The sequence below is a fragment of the Lissotriton vulgaris genome, unplaced genomic scaffold, assembly GCF_964263255.1.
Source record: "Lissotriton vulgaris unplaced genomic scaffold, aLisVul1.2 SCAFFOLD_2758, whole genome shotgun sequence".
Lineage (NCBI taxonomy): Eukaryota > Metazoa > Chordata > Amphibia > Caudata > Salamandridae > Lissotriton > Lissotriton vulgaris.
Genome location: NW_028253228.1, coordinates 15633 through 39816, shown reverse-complemented (window position 1 = coordinate 39816; position 24184 = coordinate 15633). Strand labels below are relative to the sequence as shown.

The 24184-nt window shown below is 48.0% G+C and overlaps 1 protein-coding gene across 4 annotated transcripts in view; it reads left to right on the top strand.

Moving 5' to 3' along the window:
- LOC147661113 (tight junction protein ZO-3-like) overlaps nt 1–21411 on the top strand; it is a 145766-nt gene extending 124355 nt beyond the window's left edge. For 2 of the 4 annotated variants that reach the window (XM_086951324.1, XM_086951322.1), the window contains exons 15-21: nt 1286–1381; nt 1660–1730; nt 2560–2770; nt 3960–4060; nt 5196–5519; nt 17660–17718; nt 20484–21411. In XM_086951324.1, the coding sequence (XP_086807450.1) occupies nt 1286–1381; nt 1660–1730; nt 2560–2770; nt 3960–4060; nt 5196–5519; nt 17660–17718; nt 20484–20598 (977 nt within the window). In that variant the 3' untranslated portion in view covers nt 20599–21411. Of the gene's footprint in view, nt 1–1285; nt 1382–1659; nt 1731–2559; nt 2771–3959; nt 4061–5195; nt 5520–17656; nt 17719–20483 lie in introns of all 4 variants that reach the window. The other 2 variants (XM_086951323.1, XM_086951321.1) reach the window with 1 other exon arrangement.
- The last annotated feature ends 2773 nt before the right edge of the window (nt 21412–24184 follow it).

The window sequence follows — 24184 nt, the reverse complement described above, 5'->3', positions numbered from 1 at the left end:
TACAATGAGAGGCAACGCTGAAGAAGTCCAATCATTGGTGCAGACGGTGAACCAAGAACTCGTACACAGACCATGGAGGGTGAACAAGGACCCAAACATTACCACTGAATGCTGCCCAGGTGTTCAGGCATTACTACTTTGTGTTGATACCAAGCCCAATACTGACATCAGAGATGTTTAGCTACCCATGCAGTGGTACTCAAGATAAGGTGAAAGCAAAAGCATTGATTTTGTGAGACTAAGAGTTCTGGTACTGATGCTGAAGGAAGATTTGAAAGCCCATTCATTGGCAGTGAAGGTTGAAAGAGCGGAGTCATTGGAGAGTGATGAAGGCACTGACTTACGTGTGGAGATGAGAGCCAGAATCCGTATGGATGCTGGTGACACCCAGCTCCTGCTTCTTTCCCTCATGCTCTGTACCAATAGAGATTGCACTTTATCTGGAAGCGGGTGGATAGTAATCAAAAACTCGATGCCAAGAACAGAGACATCTTTATAGTTGATGACTATCGGGACCTTTGGCCGGACTGTTACTGGACCATGGAACTTGGCGCTATTCCGGAGCCAGCAGTCTCCGTTAAAATGCTGGGTGTGACAAATGATTTCCGGCTTACAATGTCAATTCAGATTGCGTCTACCATTTCAGCTTGTAGTTACCAAAGAATGGGTTGTGGGGGTGACTGGTGATGCTCACAGAAGGTTGGTAATGAACCTAGTCACTGATGCCAAGATATGAGCGACGAACAGCACGTTGGATTAAATTCTGACTGAATGCTTAGGAATTGTTATTGATTTACAAAAGGGGGTGGTGATGAACAGAGTGTCTGAATTGAGCAGACCACTCTTACCCAGTCCAAAGATCAGGGCTTGATCCATCACCGTTATTTATCTCACTGCCCCATCCCAGCTCAGAACCTGGCTATATGCAAATCGCGCAAAATGCAAAATATGCAAAAAACGGTGTTGGATCTAGCCCTGATCTCTTGACTGGGTGAGAGTTTTCTGTTTGATTCAGAGACTCTGTCCCTCACCACCCCTTGTTGTAAATAGGAATTGTTATTGGAATGTGTGAAAGTGCTTCATTGTCCAGTATTAGAGGGTGAGCGTGAGATAGAAACCAGACACAAAGTGGGGTGGGCAGACGTTTTGTTATTGTTATCGACGTATGGGGCCTAACTCCTTTAAGCTACAGTATGATGAGACTCAAATCTGGGTAAACATTAGAGGTATTGAGCTGGTGTCTTTCTCAAGGGCCCTCTTAGTCACATTTTCCTTCTCTTCGCAGCAAGCTTCAAGCGACCCGTTGTGATCCTGGGGCCCATCACCGACATCGCAATGGATAAGCTGAGTGCAGAAATGCCAGACGAGTTTGAGGTCGCTCGTAAGTGTCTCCATGCAACTCCAGAATGGATATCCACTTCTGCAGAATACCAAGCATGATGCCTCTATGATCATTCGCTACGAAACACCGACCTCTCCTCACGCAGATGTTAAAACCATCTTCTAAGGGACTATTTGGGGAAGTGGGTCAGGGAGGGATAGTATAATAATTTGGAAATATGTGGGGTGGGGTAGATGGCAGAGCACAGACCCTTTGAATTCCCTGTTCAGGGTGGTGTCTCCTGTCCTATTGATCTTTTCCCTCTGTTCCCACTGCAGAGAGCATCGCCCGAGAAGAAGGCTCTTCGAAGGTCATTAAGCTGCAGCTGGTGCGGGCGATCGCCGAAAGGGTGAGTGGAAGAGGTCCCCTCCAGTGTCCTCTATCCTGGGGCGAATGGGTGATCAAAGGGACTTTGTAAATGCACAGAAGAACATATGAAATCACTTGGCACATTGGGTTCTCGGCTATATGTGTGGCCTACATGGTAGAACATACTAGCTTGACTCTAGGGGCAGATAACAACAAATTTCTCCTTATTACTGAAGTTATGAGCCTCGGAATTTTGAGGATTGGTCACTTATCTTAAAATATGGACATGCATTTTGTGTACGCTAAGTGTACAATAGTCTCCCCAACCAATACACGTGATAAGCTTACAGCTGGAACTACAAGTGGCGTTCTCATCTTACAATTTCCCCCAATGGGGCCTTTCAGTGTTGTTTACCGCAGTCATGTGTTGTTGCATTACGCATTCTCCTACACCACATGGCTGAACTGATGCAAGTTGACTTTCACTCGAAGGCCCTTGTCTGCTGTAGAAACTGTTAACTCCAGCCCAGCCAGGAGGTGTCATAAGGAAACATATTTTTTTGTGCATTTACAACGATGAAATATGAAAACAAGTTAAGCATGGGTTTCCTTTTTTTAAAAAAAATGTCATTTTATGATGCATACTGTACTGGTGAATATATTTAATTTATAGAACTACAAGTGTCATGTGCATTGGGAGCTGAAGAAACAAAAGTGTTATATACAGGACACTGTTTACTTTCTGTTCTTGGCACTGGTTCTGTAACCTTTGAACCAGGGTGAGCAAGTGCCTTGCTACGTGAAAGTCGAGCATAGCAGCTGCTTCCTCTGCCAACCCCCCAATCATGTTCATGTTGTTACCCACACAGGATAAGCACGCGCTGCTTGACATCACCCCGACTGCGGTGGAGCACCTCAACTATGTGAAGTTCTACCCCATTGTAGTCTTCTGCAACCCTGAGAACAGGCAGGGGGTGAAGGCGATGCGGCAGTGGCTAATGCCTGGTTCCAAGAAGAGCTCCCGTCGCCTCTACAGCCAAGCCGTCAAAATGAGGAAAGCCTGCAGCCATGTCTTTACCGGTAGGCCACCTCTCTCAGTGCAGGGCTGTCTTCAATCTCCATAGGCTTCAAGGGTATATGATCCTGTGGAATAATGCAGCTTCTTCACTCTCTGGGGTCCAGAACCTTGAGTTAATTTGTCCATTTTAGGCAGGATTAGTAACTTGTAAGAATTGTTCTTTAAAATGAGTTGACGAGAAGGTAGGCGCAGGTTTTGCAATGTGCATCCTTTACCTCTGGACTTCCTGCCATGACAGCCTCATTCCACAGGCTCAAATGGTGCAGGTGTGTATCCTTCTGCAGGCCGGAATAGATTCCGCCCTCCTGCCTGCTGGATTCAGAGAGCTGCTATGTGCTATGGTTGCATGGACTGTTTGTGGTATGTCCCTCAAGTCTGTAGGGTTTAGTGGACATGTGTCTTGTTTCCTTGCTCATGTTGGGTTGGTGATTGTATCCACTTCTGGAAGGCTCTATAAAGTATTTGTGCCTCAGTGTGGTCATTTCTGGCTCTTATCCCTCCACATACAAAACTTGTTCCCCTCTGTGTCTTTTGTCCCTATGTTGGGCTTTAGTGCAGACTTGACTGACCCGCCATACTGACATGGTGTCTGCCTTACCTGACCCGACATACTGACATGGTGTCTGCCTTACCTGTGGATATTTAGTAGGTGCGGTCTCTGGTATTCTTCCCCAGGCTGCACTGTCTTTGTTTTCTCTTTCTCAGAAGGCTGTTATCTTCCACAGTATTTTTCTTATACTCAGCGGGTGTTGAGATGTATCCGCTGTGTCTTGTCTCTTCCAACAGAATTTGGTGTTTGCATCTGTCTCATGTATACAAGTGGTTGAAGCATCCCACCTCTCTTGCGCTTATACATGCTCCGAAGTTAACGGGTCCTGCATCTCAAGCTCTTGGGCTGTGACTGCTCTCTCCTGCCTTTCTTTCCAAGTGATGAGATGTTGCCTGTCTCGCTTTCATCCCTGCCTCTTTCTCTACCTCTCTCGCTTTCCTGCCAAACTGTCACAGAAGGTTGCCTGTCTCTCCTGCCCATGCCATGGTGTTACTTGTCTCTCTCTTGCCCTGTGCAGTATGTTAGCGTTTCCCATCTTTCTTCTTTCTGACCGTGCTCAGATGGTGTCTTTTCTTCCTCCCTCTGCAGCCTCCCTGTCCCATGGGCAGTTGAATGAACTAATGGTTGTGTTTTATTAACAGCCACCATCAACCTGAGCGGCGCCAGTGACTCCTGGTACCGGAACCTGAAGGAGATCATAAAGAACCAGCAGTCTCGCCCTATTTGGACCTCAGAAGATCAGGTGACCGGAATAGTCTCATCTTGTGGGGGCAATGAGGAGAAGTTAGGGCTTTTACAATTATCATGCAGTTACCAGCTACTGCTGCTTTTTCTTTTAGTTTTTCCCAGCAGACCCTGCTTTTCCCTTGGTCCTGTTCATTTAGTTTTCTATTTCCCAGCAGCCCATGATCTTCCCTCCTTTCCTTTTCATGCAGTATTGAATTTCCCAGGAGACACTACTCTACCCCAGCCCCCCTTCAATGTTTATTTTCACTGTAAATTGATACTTGTATAGCGCACTACTCACCCGCAAGGGTCTGAAGGCGCTTGTATGAATACCGATGAGGAGATTAAGCAAGCTATTGCCCAGAGTTGCAGAGTGGGACTCCATGATTGGAATAGGCACCGAGGCGAGAATTATCAGGTCCGTGGAATTTTGAGCCCAAGACCCGCCGAGGCGGGGAATTGAAACCTGGTCCCGGGCTAGACCTCTGCATCAGGGTCTGCCGCTCTAATCATTGAGCCAACCTTCTCCACTGCAGCCATTGCTCCCTCCAGTCTTGCAGATTAAATATATAATCTCCCAGCAGCCCTTGCTCTTTTCTCCTTAGGAACACATTGTTTTCAGTCTCCTCATTAAACCCTCCTCATAAGTACAGTTTTGCTCATTTATCATTTGTTCTGTTCCACATGGACAGACTGGCATATCCCGCGGTCCCGTTCCTTCAGCACACGCGCATTCAAGGGGCCGCCCTGTTCTCTGAATCATAACTTTGGATGCTGCGTGCCCCAACCCACCTTGGCCTAGTTGTTTTCTTAAAGGAATAAAATAACATTTATTAGGAACAAGGAAAACTTCAGTTCATTTACTTATGGTGAAATATTTAAAGACAGATAAAAAAAATTCAATTGATAAATAATGTTTGCACAATGCCTTGAAAATAGGAGTATTTTGCAACGTTATCTCAGTGACAACTCGTAATAATGATTTGATTTCTTGCTGACGTGTGAGGCCCATCCAGAAGAGATCAGTTTCAATGAGCAGCAATTGCTTTATAACACACACAGCCTGCCCAAACGCCAGCAATTTTTTAGTAAGTCCTTGGTGTATGTTTCTTTGTAATTAGTTATTTTTTTTTATCTCCTGCCGCATTCAGGCGGAGGTCGTTCCGGACGATGACCTTCTGAATGAGTCTGCACCCACCAACACAGACTACCTGAGTTGCGACAGCCGCGCCAACAGCGACTACGAAGAAACGGACGCTGAAGGAGGCGGGTACACCGACAACGAGCTAGACGAGGGTTACGACCAGCCCGCTCTCGCCAGGTCTTCAGAGCCCGTGGAGCTGGAGGAGCCTTACATGAGCCCCAAGGTGGCCGCGGCAGCGACTTACTCTGCTGCTCCCTACTTGTCATCTCAGTACTCTACTGAGGACTACTCGGTTGCCCGCTTCCCTGCTGCATCCTACTCCCCGACACAGGTATGTGAGCCGACACGAGATCCAGTGACGACCTGCTTCCCTTTTAGCGTATCCCACTAGAATCCAGACTTAAATCTCATTGCTTTACACATAATAATAAGATATTTGTATTTGTCTGGCTAGTTGTGTTTCAGATCTCTTCTGAAACACAATTTAGGAAGGCCGTTAAAACCTGGCTCTTTAACCAGGCTTAATTTATAGTTTCTTGATCGTTGCCTGTCTCCCGTGTGTCTCTTGTCGCTCTAGCGCCGGGACACCTCCGTGGATGTAGCTGTTCGCACTCAATAAATGACTGTATTTTTATTATTATTATTATTATTAGTTGTTGGAACAGTCAGTCAGGTAATCTTTATTCGATCATTTCACAGATGATCATAAAAGACAAGCATAATATAAAACACACAAAATTAATTGTTGGAACTGTTTTTTTCTGGCTCCTTTGCTCGGCAGTGTTGTTTTGGACTTTAGCTCTGTGACTGTCTGTCTGTACCCAGGATACATGACAATGCTTTGTACTTCTGATGCTTTGCCTCCACGTTGGCGGTGTTCTGTGTCTCCTCGGCCAAATGGTAGCACCGTATTCTTCTGGCCTAGTGATTCCACTACAGAACTGTGTTCAACTGGCTGTATGGAAACGCAGAGTGCTGATTACCCCATACCTCTATATTTCTGCTTTTCCTGTACTTTAAGAAGTGCTATGCTTTACTGTCACTAAATCACAAGATATCGTGGAGACCCATTGACACATGGGGGGAGGCCCCTGTTTGTGTGGTAGTATTTTTAAAAAAATTAATAATATAGTGTAGTCTCTTTTAATTTTACTCAGATGCCTGAAAACTCTGGCTTGAGGCAACGGCTTGTGCAGTGCGGTGAACAAGGTTGGCCAGCCTTAGATTTGGGTCGAGAGTTTCTGGATCCTTTGCACAAACACTGAAAACTTTGCGCAAGAAAAACTTTTCTAAAAGACTAGAGACCCCATCCCTTCGGGAGAGCTCCAGGATGACCCGGGCTCACTCCTACATAATAATACTGGCCATAGGATCCATGATCCCAAAAAAATTACTGTTTACGGTTTAGGAGTTATAATAACACATTGGGATGTATGGGTTTTCTTCCTATATAGTATATTTACCTAATCTAGTTATGCAACTGCTATAGAAAAGTTAGTTTGCAGGTGTCAGTACAGATACTGGCTTTAGCTGTCTTGAAGTAGCTCTTACCAACACAGTACACACTTCACACCAATAGATATACAACATACAAAAAAGGGGCTTTGGGTCATCTCCCTCTATATCCATTGGGTTGTTTGGGGTCACTCCATTCAGGCATTTGTTCAAGGGGCTGTCCGTCATATTTTAGATCAGCCTATTTTCTATTGTGGATGTATATAGATGCAGGTTACTGTAGTTTATGCTGAACGCTTTAAAGGTAATGGATGCAAGGTGGTTAGGGACAGCCAGGCGCGACCCTTCCTTTGCCACTGCAACAGGATTGGCATTGCAGGCCCTGCATCTGGTGGTCATAGGACTGTCTGAAGCTAGTACTACAGCAGCTTGTAATGTGCTTGTCAGCGTAACATCACCCCTGATGTACTTGCATCACTGAATGATGGATGACCTCTTCCCAGCCGTGAGCATCCATTTTCCTACGGGCTCCCTAATCATGTGCGTAGATCAGGAAGCATACGAACCAGCCACTGCTTAAGACCTCAATGGCTGTTTGGAAAATGGACTGCGATATCTGGTGCTAGTAGCAATTTTCATACAGTATGTTGGCCTCCATTATTAACAAGTGTGAATATTCCCCAATCCAAGATGGCCACCATTTAAGTTCATAGACTGGTTTCTGTTAGGTTTTTCTATTCAGCTCCTCATTTGTTTTTATTATCTTTGTCTCTGTTCCTGTTGTGCACGTTTAGTTGGAGGCGGGCAATGCTACTTACCATTTAAGTAATGGCATTGCACACCCAGAACGTGTTATTTATCACACACCTTACCACAATGGCTTGTTGGCTTTATGAAGAGGCTAAGCCTGGTTTCATGCTTCTGAACAGTAGAGGATGACCGGGGTCAGAGTGCTTTAGGCACACTGCCTTATGGTCTCATCAAGGGCATGCACAGAGTTGCATTTAATATGTGGCAGCCGGGTCCAGAATTTATTAAATTAAAGAAGACCTAATAAAAAAATTAATGCATGAACTACTCCGTGTCATAACACCTCATATGTTGGCTGATTTGTAGATCTTACTTGAGAACTAATGTACTCAATCAATAAAATGTGATACAAGCCAACAGGTTTGGCTGTAATGTGTCAACAAATGTAAACACAGGCATTCACAAACGTTGTTTGTATGAATTCTGCGCACAAATGTTTATCACTTTAAAGCCGTCTGACTGGCTTTGCTAGTGTTGGGAAATGGTATTAAAAAAAAAGAATTATTTCTATGTAGAAATCATTTAGGAGAAAAAGAACTGAATGTGACAAACAGCATAGTTGAGTTTATTTTCCAGAGTTAGAATAACCCCTAGTGCATTCTAATGGAAGAACTTCCTGGAAGGCTGAATGATGCATCGCGGGCTGATAGCATGAGGTCACAGAGCAATACTCCTCCTGGTGGAGCTCATCCCACTTTATCAATATTTTATGTGCCTGTTCGTACCAGAGCCCACGCTGGAGCTAATGTTTTGTGGAGAAGGAGATGGGAACAGTTCTTGCACATTGCTATGAAATGTGTGGTAATGTCATTACTGATTGTGGTATTTGTATTACCGAACTGTGGTATAACAGCAAAACATCTGACATTCTGTAAATTACGCCATCCGCGGTGGTGCTTATTTCTCCCAAATGCAGCCCCAATGCACATAAACAGCAGCCTGTGGTCCTGAAAGTGCATCCACTGATGCCCTATAAATGTTCTCCTATGTTTTTAGAGGTAAGCTTTTACGTGTTAACCGATGCCACTAAGGGCCTTAAAACGGTGTTTGATATCACCCGGTAACTCCTCCCCACAGTCCGTGAATACGGTGGTGGTTATTGAAAACTACGGTAAGTGAGTGATGATCGGAATGTCCAGGAATCACATGTGAGACCCTGTGGGTTGCGTTCGAAATAATGAGTTACAGCGGAATCTGTAATTTGATTCCCAATCCTTCCCAGCGTTTCACCTTCAAATCCCCCTGCAAGGTTATACAGGGTTCAGGGCCGGGTAGCATTAAGGAATCTTAAGGGCTTGTAGCATGCACTCCCAACATTTGCTAAACCGAAAGAGGGAGATTAAAAAAAAAAAAATAATAATAATTGGGGGGAAATATTTTTCTCGTTGACCTATATTGAAGTGGGGACAATTTCAGGTGATAGAAAGCTACATAAAGGCCATTTTGGGCTTTAGAAAAGGGTAATCATCTGCCTGAATTGGGTCTGTGGAAATGTGTGTTATAGGGTTCTGGGAAGGGTATTGTGTTTTTTTTTTATTACACATTTTATTGTTTTTGCATATCAACGTTAACAGTAGAAAATATATCTCTGGCCTCATGGGCCTTACGATCCAGCACCAGACAGTATGCATGTAGACTACAATTACTTTTGGGCAAACCCGAATACCTGGCGGCCAAACTCAAAAAAGCCTGTCAGGCCAGGAACCTCAGAAGCTCAAACTCCCTCCTTCTCATCCCGCCAAAAACTCGAAAACTAAAAACTGCGGCTCGTTCCTTTGCTGAAAGCGCGTCCAAAATCTGAAACTCCATTCCCCCTCACATCAGAACTATTCCCATCCTTTGTAAAATTCAAAAGCCAACTCAAAATCCTGTTCCTCAATCGTGCCCTAGGGAGTCGATAGGAGCACTCAGAGTGGGGTAACAGACACCCAGCACCGCTCAATCATCATTCGCGAGAGTACGAAACAGATGTTCCCTTTACTACAAAGCTGACCCCTCAACAACCCCCTGCATTATTACTGTGTTGTTCTCTTGTCTAGTTTGTTGTCTCTGCATTGTATCCTCTGTAAAGCGCTCCAATACCCTCGGGTCAGGCCAGCGCTATATAAAACTTCTAAAATAAAAAAATATATATGTTCAAGGTATGTGTGCTTTAGATACACATGCTTTGCATAATCCTGCCATCTGGTGTTGGATCTGGATGTTTACAAGTTGTTTTTCTTCGAAGAAGACTTTTCCAGTCATAAGGTAAGGTGACTCCTCCTTTCTGTGATAGTGCAAATGAGCATTGACTCCATTGTTATATTGTTTTCTTTGCGCCTTTGGGTTCGGACATGTATTGCAGTGCTCTGATTCAAAACAGTCAATAGTGATCCCTTCAGTACGCAATTTAATCTACCCTCTTCAGTATTGTGTTGAAATTTTTGGAAAATCTAACTATTCTGAAAAACTAACTGCGGCCTTCGGTCCTAGATCTTTTCCTTGATTGACTTCTAATTGGAAACCCAGCGTACCGCCCTCTGCCGATGGCAGGGAGGCCATTTCAATTCTGTCCTCAATGCCATTCCAAATATCTGCGCACTGACCAGCATAAGGTCTGTAACCTCTGTCTCTCCCTGGAACATAGAGAGGAACACTGCAACATGTGTGTTGGTTGTTCTGATCCAAAAAGATTCTGCAGGACCGTAAGGCTCGACGAAGACACATGCAGTGGCAGAGTACGAGGACACCCCTGACATCTTCGGAGAAGATATTGAGCAAGAAGAGATGGATGCGTCGGCAGCAGAAGAAGAAAAGGCCTCCTCCCTTCAGGACTTCGATTCCGAATTTGAGATCGAACTGGAGTCCCATGACGTTCCAGCTGGACAGGGTGCCGCGAGTACCAAAACCCCATTACCCACCAAACCAGAGTCCATTAAACAAAAGGCTATTGGGCCTCCTCTACCATCAGGCCATGGTAGGCACCAAGACTCTGATTTCAACCCCGCCTTCTGGCTTCGCACCGAAACAGCAAGTCAAGCCTTCCGGCTCGGGCCCAAGCTTAGACAAAACTCTTTTGATTCCGAAACATCTCTGATCGAAAGAGAAAAAAGACAAATCTGCTCGGTACCAAAACAAAGACGCTCCCTTAAAGCGAATGGAACCGATTTTGGAAAATTAAAAAAAAAAAGTTAGATCTCAAACAGAAGGAAATCCATATTGATCCTGATACTGGCACATAACAGCTAAACCAGTAATACCTTCAAAAAGGAAGGCAGGCCCTGAATACAGAATCCCTCTCAAGAAGAGGGATTTTCAGGGCTATGCGAGCTGCCCTAACACCATTGCCTGTGCGCTAACACCAGGCAGTCCAGGAAGGTGATTCCGTATCCTCCCCCTCGTAGTATTCTCCCATCAGTGCTGTATCTACATGGGTAGGTACCTCACTGGGTGTTACATGGCACAGATGCTTCTTTCCATGAGAAGCACCCAATGAGCCCTTCAGAGCTCTCCAGAACTCCTGCTCATGTTGTTGTACACACACCACTTGCAAAGCTGCGCTTCAAATTGTGACATTTCAAGGAAAATAGAGAAATGGACTGTCTATGCCAAATTAAAAAGCACAATTGAGTATTCTTACAAATGCAGTAGGACCAAGTTAAGTTATTGAATTGCACTGGCATGTTAATTGTTTATATATAATATAGACAATCTTAAAATTGTGAGACCAACAGACTCTGACTAGTTTGTTCTTAATAGGTATATCAAGGGCAGGACTTAAATGTTATTATATGTAAGGTTTCAGAGTGTACCTAACTTTCTAATCCATTCATCCTCCTGGAGAACCACCTGCCTTTGTCCTCCCTACCCTGAGAAAGTCAAGTTCCCACAGGGGGCAACTTAGTCCCTAATTGGAGTGCAATAGTTGTGTGGCTTTGTGCAGCAGTGATCGTATTCTATCATTTGTACAATGCTTTTTAGCCTTTTGTGGGGCATCGCAGTGCATGTTCATACAAGTCGCACACAACTTCATTAAGAGGTGCGCTGTTGGCAGAGCGCTGTATATGTTGGGATCCTATGTGGGAAGTGTTTAGGTGTTGTGTGTGAGTGACCGCAGAGGTGCTCCTATCCTGTCATGGGGTGCAGCGCCCTGCAGCGGATGAGCCGATAGTTTTACTATGCAGGCTCCGTACTATGTTTCATGTTAGAGGAAGTGTGAAATGTTTACCTGTTGTAGGTAACGCACAAGTTACTTACCTTCGGTAACAATATATCTGTAAGAAACAGTAGTTAGTATTAGATTCCTTACCTTAGAATATCCCCAGGCGTCAGACTGGATCCGGAAACTTTTAAGTAGCAATACCCCTGCGCGTCTGTTGGCGTCGTCTGCGGCTCCGCGTCCGTCGTTGGTGCCGGGATGACGTCGCCGGAGTACTTGGACGTCGCCCTCGCGCGCTGACGTCAGTTCTTATACACAGCTTTTCCGTGCCCGAAACGCAGAGCCATGATAAAAACAAACACTGGTGCCATGAAACTAGGGCCCTGAAAGGGGATGACCTTAACCCTAGATATCGGTTCGCAGACCGGGGAGGATGGGTGGGGCAGTAAGGAATCTAATACTAACTACTGTTTCTTACAGATATATCGTTACCGAAGGTAAGTAACTTGTGCATCTGAAAGAAACAGGTTAGTATTAGATTCCTTACCTAGGAATATATACCCCTGCAATACCAACCCCGGTGGTGGGTCTGCGAACCAATAATCGCACCAGAAAGTCCTGGAGGACGGAATGGCCAAAGAAGCCATCCCTCCGGACTTGGCTGTAGTGTCTTGCGAACGTGTGCAGCGAGGCCCACGTAGCTGCCTGACAGATGTTCTGCAAGGGGACTCCCCGGCCAAAGGCAGTAGTAGCCGCCGTGGCACGAGTGGAATGGGCTTGCAGCCCAACAGGAGGCTCCTTTTTAGCCAAAGAGTAGCATACCTTGATGCACAGCATGACCCACCGAGAGATGGTTCGCTTTTGCACCGCCCGACCTTTCTTAGCGCCCACGTAACCAACAAAGAGTTGGTCATCCACCCGGAACTGGCATGTGCGATCCAAATAGAATGAGAGTGCGCGTTTTGGGTCCAGACGGTGGAGCCTCTCTTCCACTTTAGAGGGATGCGGAGGTGGAAAGAAGGTGGGCAAGGTGATGGACTGCCCGATGTGGAAGGCTGTGACTACTTTGGGCAGAAAAGAGGGTCTTGTCCGCAACACAACCTTGTCCGGATGGACAGAAAGGAAGGGAGGCTTGGATGAAAGAGCCTGGAGCTCACTCACTCTCCTGGCAGAGGTGATGGCAACCAGGAAAGCAGTCTTAAGGGTAAGAAGACTGACAGGACAATTGTGAAGTGGCTCAAAGGGAGCGCACATCAGAAAAGTAAGTACAAGGTTCAAGTCCCACTGTGGCATCACTAAAGGAACAGGGGGGAACATATGAGTGATGCCCTTTAAGAATCTTAACAACTGGGGACTTGAACAAAGAAGGCTGATCAGGTAGCCTTCAGAAGGCGGAAAGGGCAGAAAGGTAGCCCTTGATAGTGCCCAGAGCAGAGCCCTGCTGGGCAAGAGAAAGAAGAAAGAGGAGAACCTCAGAAAGAGGGGCAGAAAGGGGATCAACAGTCTTTGCTGTGCACCATGGCACAAACTTATTCCACCTACAGGCGTATACCGACTTTGTGGAAGGACGCCTGGCTGCCAGAATAACATCACAAACTTCAGGAGGCAAGTCATATGGCCTCCACTGTCGCCGCTCAATCTCCAAGCATGGAGGTGGAGGCTGGACCGGTTCGGGGGCGGACCGTGTCCTGCTGCTGCGACAGAAGGTCCTCCTGAAGAGGCAGACTAATCGGGGGATCGACAGACATACTGAGTAGCTCGGGATACCAGTATCTTCGTGCCCAGTCCGGAGCCACAAGGGTAACTTGGGCCCGGTCACGCCTGATCTTCAGCACTCTGGGCAGAAGTGGTATAGGCGGAAAGGCGTACAACAGACCGCAGCTCCACTCGGGACGAAAAGCGTCTCCGAGCGAGTGCCGCCTTGGAAATTCCAATATGCAGAACTGATGACATTGCGCGTTCTCTTCTGTGGCGAATAGATCTAACCAAGGCTCTCCCCACTGCTGAAAGAGGCCTTGCGCCAATGTCAGAGTTCAGACGCCATTCGTGATCCATCATGCACCAACTGCTGAGTTCGTCCGCCCTGGCGTTCAGGGAACCTGCCAGGTGTTGAACCACCAGGGTCACGCCCTGATGTTCCAGCCACTGCCAGAGGCGCAGAGCCTCCTGGCAAAGGGTCCACGACCCCACCCCGCCCTGTTTCCTGCAGTACCACATGGCGGTGGTGCTGTCCGTGAACACCTGCACTACACTCCCCCCAGACAGAGGGGAGGAATGCCTTCAGTGCAAGCCGGATCGCCCGCAGCTCCAGAAGGTTGATGTGGAGTCGGGACTCCGCCGGAGACTTGAGGCCTCTGATCTCCGCCTTTCCCATGTGGCCTCCCCAGCCCTGGAGGGACGCGTCCGTCACAACTACGTGCTCCGGTTGGGGTAGGGAGAGGGATCTACCGCTGACCCAATCGTGGTCCGTGAGCCACCACTGCAACTGTCTTGCAGTGCCCTCCGAGATCTGCAACTGTCTTGCAGTGCCCTCCGAGATCAAGGCATGGTCGGACAGGTCGCCCTGATGCTGGTCCCACCGCAGAGCCCGCATCCGCCACCTGGCGTGATGCACCAGAAGGATGCAGGAGGCCATTAGCCCCAGAAGCCGCAATGTCAACCTGACAGACTCTGGATAACGGCTGAAAGATCAAAATCAGAACCTGAATATCCCGAACCCGCTGTTCGGGAGGATAAACCCGAAACTGCGCCAAGTCCAGAACCTCTCCTATGAAGAGGAGCTTCTGAGAGGGACACAGGTGTGTCTTTGGCACATTGATGGAGAACCCCAGCAGGTGCAGGAGGTCGGCCGTAGTCTGGAGGTGGCCGACGACTGTCTGGGGCGAGCCCGCCTTCAACAACCAGTCGTCGAGGTAGGGGAAGACTGAAACCCCTAACCTGCGCAGATGAGCTGCAACCACCGCCATCACTTTCGTGAACACCCATGGGGCGCTGGTAAGGCCAAAGGGGAACACAGTAAACTGAAAGTGCTCGTGGCCTACCGTGAACCGCAGGTAACGCCGGTGGGCCGGCAGGACGGGGATATGAAAATAAGCGTCCTGCAAGTCCAAGGCTACCATCCAGTCTCCTGGGTCCAGGGCAGTTAGGACCTGAGCTAGTGTCAGCATCTTGAACTTCTCCTGCCGGAGGAAGCCGTTGACCTTCCAGAGGCATAATATAGGGCGTAGGCCCCCTTTGCCCTTCTTGGGTACCAAAAAGTAGTGGGAGTAACAACCACACCCTACTTCTGGGCCAGGAATGCGCTCTATGGCCCCCTTGGCCAAGAGGGCCGTAACTTCCTCTCGTAGAAGTGTCAAGTGATCCCCCAACACGCGGTGGTATCGCGGTGGCATGGCTGGAGGGGTCGCCTCGAAGGGGAAGGAGTAGCCCCTTCGGACAATTTGCAGCACCCACCTGTCCGATGTGACACTGCGCCAGTGGAGGTGGTGTTGGCGAACCCTGCCCCCCACTGGCGTCACATGGGCCTGAAAGCTCGGACTAGGAGGGATTCGAGGCGGACTTGCGGGGCGGGTGTGGACTGGCCTCGCCGTTGTCCCTGACCGCCACCACAGCGGTTTCCACGTCCGCCACCGCGCTGGACGGTAGTCTGTGGCCCGTGGCTGGCAGGACGTGTGGGGGTGCCCCTTCCTTGGCCACGAAAGGAGCGAAAGGCAGCCGATTGCTGGCCCGGGGCCGAGAGGCCCATGGACTTGGCTGTATCCCTGGAGTCCTTAAAGCGGTCAAGCGCATGATCTGCCTTGTCGCCAAAGAGGCGACGGCCATCAAACGGCATGTCCATAAGGGTGTTCTGGACATCAGCTGAAAAGTTGGCGGACCTCAACCAGGCGTGGCGACTAATCACCACAGTCGTTGCCATCGCTCTGCCCAGTGAGTCCGTGGTATCCAGTCCACACCGGATGGAGTACCGTGCTTCATTGGGTGAGTTTAGTCTGCCCCTATGCCAGACATTGTGGCAGCACGTCGGCGACAGTGTCCCACAGAGAGTGGGTATAAAAGCCCAAGAGGCACGCGGTGTTGACTGACCGCAGCCCTAAGCTTAGGGAGGAGAATACCTTTTTTCCGTATAGCTCTTATCTCTTTGATTCCCGATCGGGGGGAGCCATCGGGAATGCGGTCTGGGAATTAGAGGCCTGGATGACCAGGCTCTCGGGGTGGGATGGGTGGAAAGGAAGCAAGGGTCACCCAGAGCTGGGCGTCTGGCCATGTTCCTATCTACAGGCTGACCTGTAGCGGGCTTGGACCAAGTGCCCAGAAGAACGTCAGACAAGGCCTCATTAAACGGCAGCAGAGGCTCGGCCGAGCTTGCCCACAGTTTAAGGACCTCAGTGAAGAGGTTAGTCTTCACGGCCGCGCCGGGGAGCTCCAGGCCCAAGGCCTTGGCCACCTGCGTCAGTACCACACTATAGGCAGCCCCCTCCTCCGTAGCCACGGTAGGAGGGGAGACCAAACCAGTGTGCGGCGAGGTGTCCAGACCACTGGCCTCCCCTAGCTCACCGGTCCAGTCCTGATAAGACTGACACTCCCGTGCCAGAGGGTCCTCAGACCCCTCCCAATCCCCCTCGCCACCCATCTCCCGAGACTCTGGACCAAAGGATGGGGCAGGGTCATAGAAGTAGAAATCTCCCATCAGCGTCTGATATGGCGCCGACGGACCCGAATAGAGGGAGGGATCGGGGACCGCGCCGCTCTGAGACAGCACCGGGGGCGACACCCTGGGGGCCGGCGCCGGTGAGGTCGTCCGGCAACGATCCGGGCCAAGTATCATGCGGGAGCTGGGACCAAAGTCACCAGCGGCGTCGGGTGGAAGCACCCGACCCGCTGGAACCCCCAGTCAGGACCACTGGGCCTGAAGGCGCCGCGGAGCCTGACGGAGGAGTGAGCGACCTCATGTCCATGAGGAAGGCCTTGATCTCCTTCAGCGTCGCGTTTTGCCCAGGGACAAACTGGTATGAAGTAGGCCGCGGAGGCGGTGTTGCCCAAACCCCCGGCCGCGTCACGCGAGCGTCGGGGGGGGGGGGAGGAGACTCGGAAGAGCAATGACGTCTCTTCGACTTCTTGTGCTTACCTGAGGACTTCGAGCCCGAAGACCGAGGACGACTTCCGGAGCTATGGTCTCTTCGACTTCTTGTGCTTACCTGAGGACTTCGAGCCCAAAGACCGAGCACGACTTCCGGAGCTATGGTGGCTCCGACCCCGCGACCGGTCCCTCGACCTCCTCGCGGACCGGGACCTCTAGCGGCGCGGGCCAGACTGCCTGAGCTCGAGTCGCTTGCGACTAGCTTTAGACGTCGGGGCTCGACAGTCGGAGCAGGCCTTGTCGTCGTGGTCGAGGCCCAGGCAATGAAGACACCGCGGTGGGGGTCGGTAACCGACATCAGTCAGTCGCAGTCGGCGCAAGGTTTAAACCTGTGCATCCTTACCGGCACCGTTTGAGTCGTTAGACTTCGAAAAGGATCAAAAAATTATCGAAAAAGTTTAGTCAAAAATTGACTAAGGGGTACCACTTTTTCCGGATCTGCACTAGCAGGCGCGGAAAAAAGAACAGACGTCTGCGCGCGAGGGCAGAGTCTAAGTACTCCTGCGACGTCATCCCTGCGCCGACGACGGACGCGGAGCCGCAGACGACGCCTACTGACGCGCAGGGGTATTGCTACGCAAAAGTTTCCGGATCCAGTCTGACGACTGGGGATATTCTAAGGTAAGGAATCTAATACTAACCCGTTTCTTTCAGATTTAGTTGTTAGGCACTGCTCCACAGGATACTGCCTTGTAACCACCGACGTCTCCCAGAACCCCAGAAAAGTCCTGATACTATTGGTCAGCAGTTGTTATGGGCACGGACGCAAGAGATGGAGTAAAATTTACCTCGCCCGTTCCTTCCATTTTCATGGTTTCCAATGAGGACTCTTCGGGGTTCAATATAGGCATAGCTTTGTGTAACAGTTTATAGTTGTGAAACATGGCTGTGGTGTTGCTGAAACCACATTAAATGTTCTGTCTCTCAGCAGGAAGGAGATGAAGAGGGAGCTAGTCAGCCGCAGGGGCAGTGGAAGCACCATCTCAGCAGGTAAGAGAATAACAAGAGGGGGTTCCCTGCTTTTTTTTTTCTTCCCAAAGTGAATGCACCAAGCCCAAAATGCAGAAAAAATCTGAATAAATGGAAAATGCTGGCTAAGAAAAAGAGGCGCAGGGAGATTTGTGGCCCAGAGACTATGTGGCTGCCTTTGAAGCCCAGAGACCAGGATTCTAATCCAAACTTTGGTACTTGGACAAGTATTGATTGTTTGGTTTGGTTCTAGGCAAATCCCTATGACTTACTGTGCCTCAAATGTAATATATGTTCAATATGAAATATTCTGAACTAAGATATCTACATGTGATGTATTGTCTTTATATTGTGGAATTCTTCACCAGAAACATTGCGCTCCAAAAAAATTACATTTTGTTGCTGGTTCGGTCAGTGTCCTTAAAGGCAATTTTCTTGTAATTGTGCACCACCTTCTGGTGGGATCGTAAGTTTACTACTTTACACTGCCTTATGGAGGCACCAACTCTGTCACCACTTCTTTAGTCCACTGTGAATGTATGTACCAAATCCAGCCACTTCTGGACTGAACATTACTTCTTTGCAAATGCTTCTTCTTTTTTACATGCATTTAGATAGCCAAGCACGAGATTCATTCATTTAAATGAGTCCTTTGCACAGTACGAAACTTCTGGAGTTAGGACAGTTATATTTGAGAGCAGCAGACATGGCGTCGTGAAGAGCTTGGGAACAAGATTACAGGCGCCACATGGTGGCCGACTTGCCCCGCTTGAGCATTGCTCCAAAACCACTCCAGTGTTGGTAGTTCACTTACACTGGACCCAAGGGGTCTTGTTTATTTTTGGTTCACTCGTAAAAAAAGAATCCACCTTCACTCGTTAATTTTGGTTTTCTTTAATCCTCCATAGCTCAAAACATGCTATTAAAGAATTCTTTTTTAAACCTATAATCCTAGCTGGACCTTTTGTGATAAACCTATAGGTTCTGCTATTGTGCAAGTGTCATAAGTAGAACTTGTAAAAATGTTATTTCTCTTGGGCTTATAGAAGATAAACTTTTCTGTATTCCCGTCCCCATTTAAACAATTTAGTACGATAATCTTGTGTGCCTTAGGATGCTAGAATATTGCCCAAAACAATTAACAGGTCTAAAAATAGAATAAAAGCCTAGGACAAACGCATAATTGGCCAGCCGCTATCTTGGATATTTTGAGTTGTACTCAAAAATGAAATGAAGACAACTTGGGCTTGCTAACGCACATTGTGTAAAACATAGGTTACCAAACACAAGTGAACAAAAGAAAACGTTGATCTGCAGTTAGACCAATTGTAATTATAGGTTTAGCAGTAATGACTTAATCATAGATATATTCAGCTATGAATATTAATAAAATAAAAAACATCAATAACCTGTAAAAGTTTTTATTTTTTGTGATGCCAAAAAGTAGGATCCTGACAAGTACATCCTTGTTTTGCTGGTCAATAGAGCAAACCGTGCACACTGTCCCAGTACTTAACCCCAACCAGCTGCTCAGTGTAGCAAGTTTCGTTTTGGAGCCCCGTGTGAAACGTTTTGCTATTTCAAAGCTCCTCTAGCAGCAAGACTGTCTAAAGGCAATTTGCTGCATCAAGCTCCCTCATGTGGCCATTTGTGGTGGTGCAGTGAGGCAGCTGCCTACATGTGACTTAAAGTATCAACCGTCCTGTCAACAAGTGAACACTTAGAAGCTCGGTTACCTCAACAACGTATTCAGCTACAAGATGAAATCGGAGGTTGCATAGCGAGACTTTCTGATTTTACTAAGCAACGAATTATAAAGTTTAATTATTAACTACCACACACGCATATATATCAGTCTTCTCTGTTTATGAAGTACATATGAAAACTTGGACATTGCATAGGATGGAATGTGATTTAAGTGAAAAAAACGAATTTGAGAACCTAAGTTGTTGAAAGAGATTTTGGGAGAATCATTTGTGAGTTTGAATAAAATTGAAAATTTTTATTTAAAAAAAAATCAATCTAGTAATAAATCTTAGATCTGGAAGAACATCATTTTTTGGGGGGAAAATACACCAAAAAACGTAAAATAATTCCTATAAAAGAGGGGATTTCAAAAACTTCGTAGATTACAAAAGTAAGTAAGAAAAAAAAATTGCTATAGAGTTGCAGTAGTCCTTTTTTTTTCTTTTCTTCTTCTTTGTCTCCAATGTTATATGCCTTAATAGAAGAGTTGCCCCAGAAGGTGTCCAGCGGCAAAAGGAAAGCGGGGTAAGAAAAAGGGGCTAAGCAAGGGAAAAAAAATTCTAAGCCAGTTCTTCTTTAAAAAATAAATAAATACACACGTAAAAGAACAGTGCAAGGTTAAATGAGTGAGAGAATGGGGAAAAAACAAAAAAAGCCTAGAGAAAAGTGCAGTGGATTAGGGTAGAAAAATGGGAGAAAAAGAAGCATCTATGTTGTCTTCAACAAAAACAAACCTGTTACGTGTGATTTCGAATTAAAATATATTTCCCAAGATGGACTGGAAAAATGGAGAGTGCCAAGGATCTAATACATTTTGAGAAAACAGGTTAGGTGAACTGGATTGTCAATCTGGGTGTTTTTCTGAAATATGACATATTAGATTTGTATGCCTTACCTGAGTTGGCCACAAGATGGCAGACCTCAGCAAATCATGTGATCTATGACGCAAGAAACTGATAAACCAATGGTACAAGTGAGTTGGATTGAATCTGGGTTCTAAGTAATTTATCGACTAACACGCTCTTATCTGCCCCCGCTAGAGAATACGAACATGATGCCTTGAAGAAGAAGTTCAACCGAGCCAGGAGCTACAGCTCGGGAGAAGAGGATGAGGAGGAAGAGTATAGCTGGGGAGGGCCAGCTACTGACCTCTAACCCTAGCCGCTGCTGGGGGATTCTATTCACCTTTGTGCTTGGTAGAACTGCCTTCCTAACACGGGACCAGACTGATGAATACTATGGCAAGAAACCATGCGGAAGCCTTCATCACTCCACAGTGCCTTGGGGTTTGGTGTTGGGCCAGCCCGCGCCTCGCTGGCCTGAACCGGTCTCTCTTTGAGTCATGGAGGGACAAGATAGGAGTAAACAGTACCACTTGGGCCCCTTGGATGTACAACCATGACAAGCTCCTCATACAACAGCAGGGAAATTTGACAATGTATCTCATAACACTTCGTACAACCGGTTGTCGTAAGGAGAAAAAGCAAGCGGTACAAGGCTTAGAGGAATATATTGCACATGCCGATGAGTCTAAAAGGATTTAACCACTTCAGGAAAACGTTTTTTAAGCAAGGATTTTTTAATGCCTTTTTTTATTTTTATTAAACAAGAACCAAAAATCAAATGTTGAAGCACCTCTGGTGGAAGATCAGGTCTGGAGCTGCACATTGGTGTTGCATCAGCGGAAAGATTTCTTACGAGCAAGTTGGGACACGCGAGCACAGGACCTTTGAACGGTTGTAAATACATGGAATTGCCTCGGTGCCTTCTTTCAAGGGAGTGCCTGGGATTTTTTTTTTTTAAGACTAAATGAGCTCCATATCTTAAATCACCAACACGAGCTGCAGTGTCTTCAAACTGGAGAGCAAAGTTTAATTCTGGGTATATATACACACCCCACCAATACGTGTTCTGTTTATTTGTAATAAATGATAATAAAATATTTTCATGTTTGTGATAAATTAAAAATGAATTTTTACATTTATTTTTGTATACTGCATTTAATCTTTGACACGAACTTTGAGCTAAGTTCTGCCTCTCCCACCAAGTCCAAAAAATTAGAGGTAATTTGTATTCATTATGTTAGCGACTTTTTGATTAGTCTGAAATCATGCTGGGAACTTTGTTCTCTTGATTCCCCACTCTATCTTTACTAGTACCCAGTACTTTATTTGAGCCGGTGATTGCAGGCAGGGCCCATTGACACTCATTTTTAGGGGAAAGGGTTTAATTTATCATTGGCCTTTTGATGAATTTAGCTTGGAAAAAAAACTGTTTTCTTCAAAGTGCAGCGAACCGCAGACTTGTTAGGAACTAAAGTGTTTAGGTTTTGTTTAACTTTCAGAAATGAATTGCTGACAAAATACACAATAGCGAGGGCCAGTGGATTAGTGTGACACTGTGGTTACAGAGTTTACTACATAATTATAGATTTATTATATTTGTCTATTTTTTCAGATTTCACAAAGGTTGTTGCTTTTAGCTGAAAAAGACAAGACGAGTACTTCCAGTGAATGTACTACATAATTTGCATTTTTGCCATATAATTTAAATCACCTTGCTGCCGATTTGGTCTGAATAATCATACTAGCCCTTACATTGGAAAGCTCTGCGGCGTGGTTTGTTGCTATCACAATGAAACCTACATTTCTCAGGGAACTGTGAAACATGGACCAGAATAAAACTGGTACTCATGCCAACCATGGAAATCACCAGTGTGTGTGTCCGCTATGCCTTATTTTGTTTTGATCTGAGACACGATCCGCCAGCAGATGGACTTTGAGAGGCTACATCATTTGAGTTTTGGCCTCTCTCGAAATTCGTACTTTGTGGGCTATGAATAATTTCGCTACCTGTCTTTTAACTACTTTTAAGTCGTATCTTACAAAATTCTTGTGCGCTCTCAAGTCCAAATTGTTTGAGGTTTTCCGCTTGCTCGGACTGGTGGCCAGTATGACAGGGTGTCGAAGTATGATCCTTCTTACAAACCTTTTTGCATTCAACATGGTGCAAGTTGCATCCTATCTCTACTTTAGAGAGGATGTTGTTGAGCTCACAGGTATACCTGTGTGGATAAGTCGTTGCCAGAATTCTTAATGTATGAGCTTGAGTAATGGAAGTGAATGTATGGGCTTATTACCAGGTATAAGTTTGTGCGTCAAGTGTCCTGCCTGCGGAGGACTAGGAGCCACTAGATATACACAGCATGCTGGTTTTAACCAAAAGATCTGAAAGAAACACGTTAGTGTTAGATTCCTTACCTTAGATTCCTTACCTTACCTTAGAATATCCCCAGGCGTCAGTCTGGATCCGGAAACTTTTGCGTAGCAGTACCCCTGCGCGTCGGTAGGCGTCGTCTGCAGGCGTCCCCTGCGGCTCCGCGTCCGTCGTCGGCGTCGTGCGCCGTGATGACGTCGCTGGAGTACATAGACGCCGCCTCCGCGCGCTGACGTCAGTTCTTCTTTTTTCCGCGCCAGTGGACGCAGATCTGAAGAGCAGTACTCCGGTCTTTGACCAAGTTTTTTCGAAGTTATTTTCTCACTTTGTGCCTGATAGGATGCCTGGGTTCAAGCACTGTGATGGCTGTGAGCGCACGATGTCGGTCACAGACCATCACCGCCTCTGTCTCCGGTGTCTGGGCCCCGACCACGACGTGGACTCCTGCGTCGACTGCCGGGCCCTCACCAACAAGGCTAGGCGGGAGCGGTCCCGCAAGCTACTGGAGCTCCGGGTGTCGGCCCCACGTCGAGACCGGGAGCGGTCGAGAGAGCGTTCGAGGGAGCGGTCGCGGAGCCGCGCCGGGCGTTCCGGAAGTCGACACCACTCGTCATCCTCCTCAGGTAAGAAGCACAAGAAGTCGGGGCGTCGTCATCGCACCCCCGACTCCCCCCGACGCTCGCGCGATGCGGCCGGGGGTTCGGGTGACCCCAACCCCGTGGCTCCGCGAGAGTCACCGGCGCGGCCTGCCCCATACCCTCAGGTCCCTGGGCACGGTGCGACGCCTGAGGAGATAGAGGCGTTCCTCATGGCCATGAGGGCCCTATCTCCTCCGGCGGGTTCCACGGCGCCTACGGGCCCAGTGAACCCGTCCGGAGGCCCTAGCGGTTCAGCTGACCCTACCTCGACGCCGTCGGATGCTCCGACTCCGGCGCCGATCCCGGCGCCGCTAGGGCCTTCTGGGTCGGCGCCGGATGGACGCCCATCCGACCCCGCGCCGATTCCATCGGGGTTGCCCCCGACGCCGCCTCCGCGCGACGCCGGTTCCTCGGTGCCGGCTTCGGGCGGCAATGGGGCTCCGACGCCGGCTCCGGGCGGCGCCGTCCCCTTACCTTCCCCGACGCCGGACACGGCGCCGGACGGGCGTCGCACGACGCCGGTCCCGGCGCCGATGGGGCCCATGAACCCCGAGGAGCCGGTCTTCATCATTGACTCCGAATACGGAGAGGATGAGGAGTACGGTGAAGGTTGGGAGGGGTCCGAGGACCCTCTGGCTCGCGAGTGCCAGTATGACCCGGACTGGACAGGTGACTTGGGGGATGCCAGTGGTTTGGACGAATCTCCTAACCCTGGTTTGATCTCTCCTCCAACCGTGGCATCGGTGGAGGGAGCTGCCTATTCTGTGGTGCTGATGAGGGCTGCCAAGGCCTTACACCTTGAGCTCCCCGTCGCGGCCGTGAGGCCTAACATCCTCACCGAGGTCTTCAAACCGCAGTCATGCCCAGTGGAGCCACTGCTGCCGTTT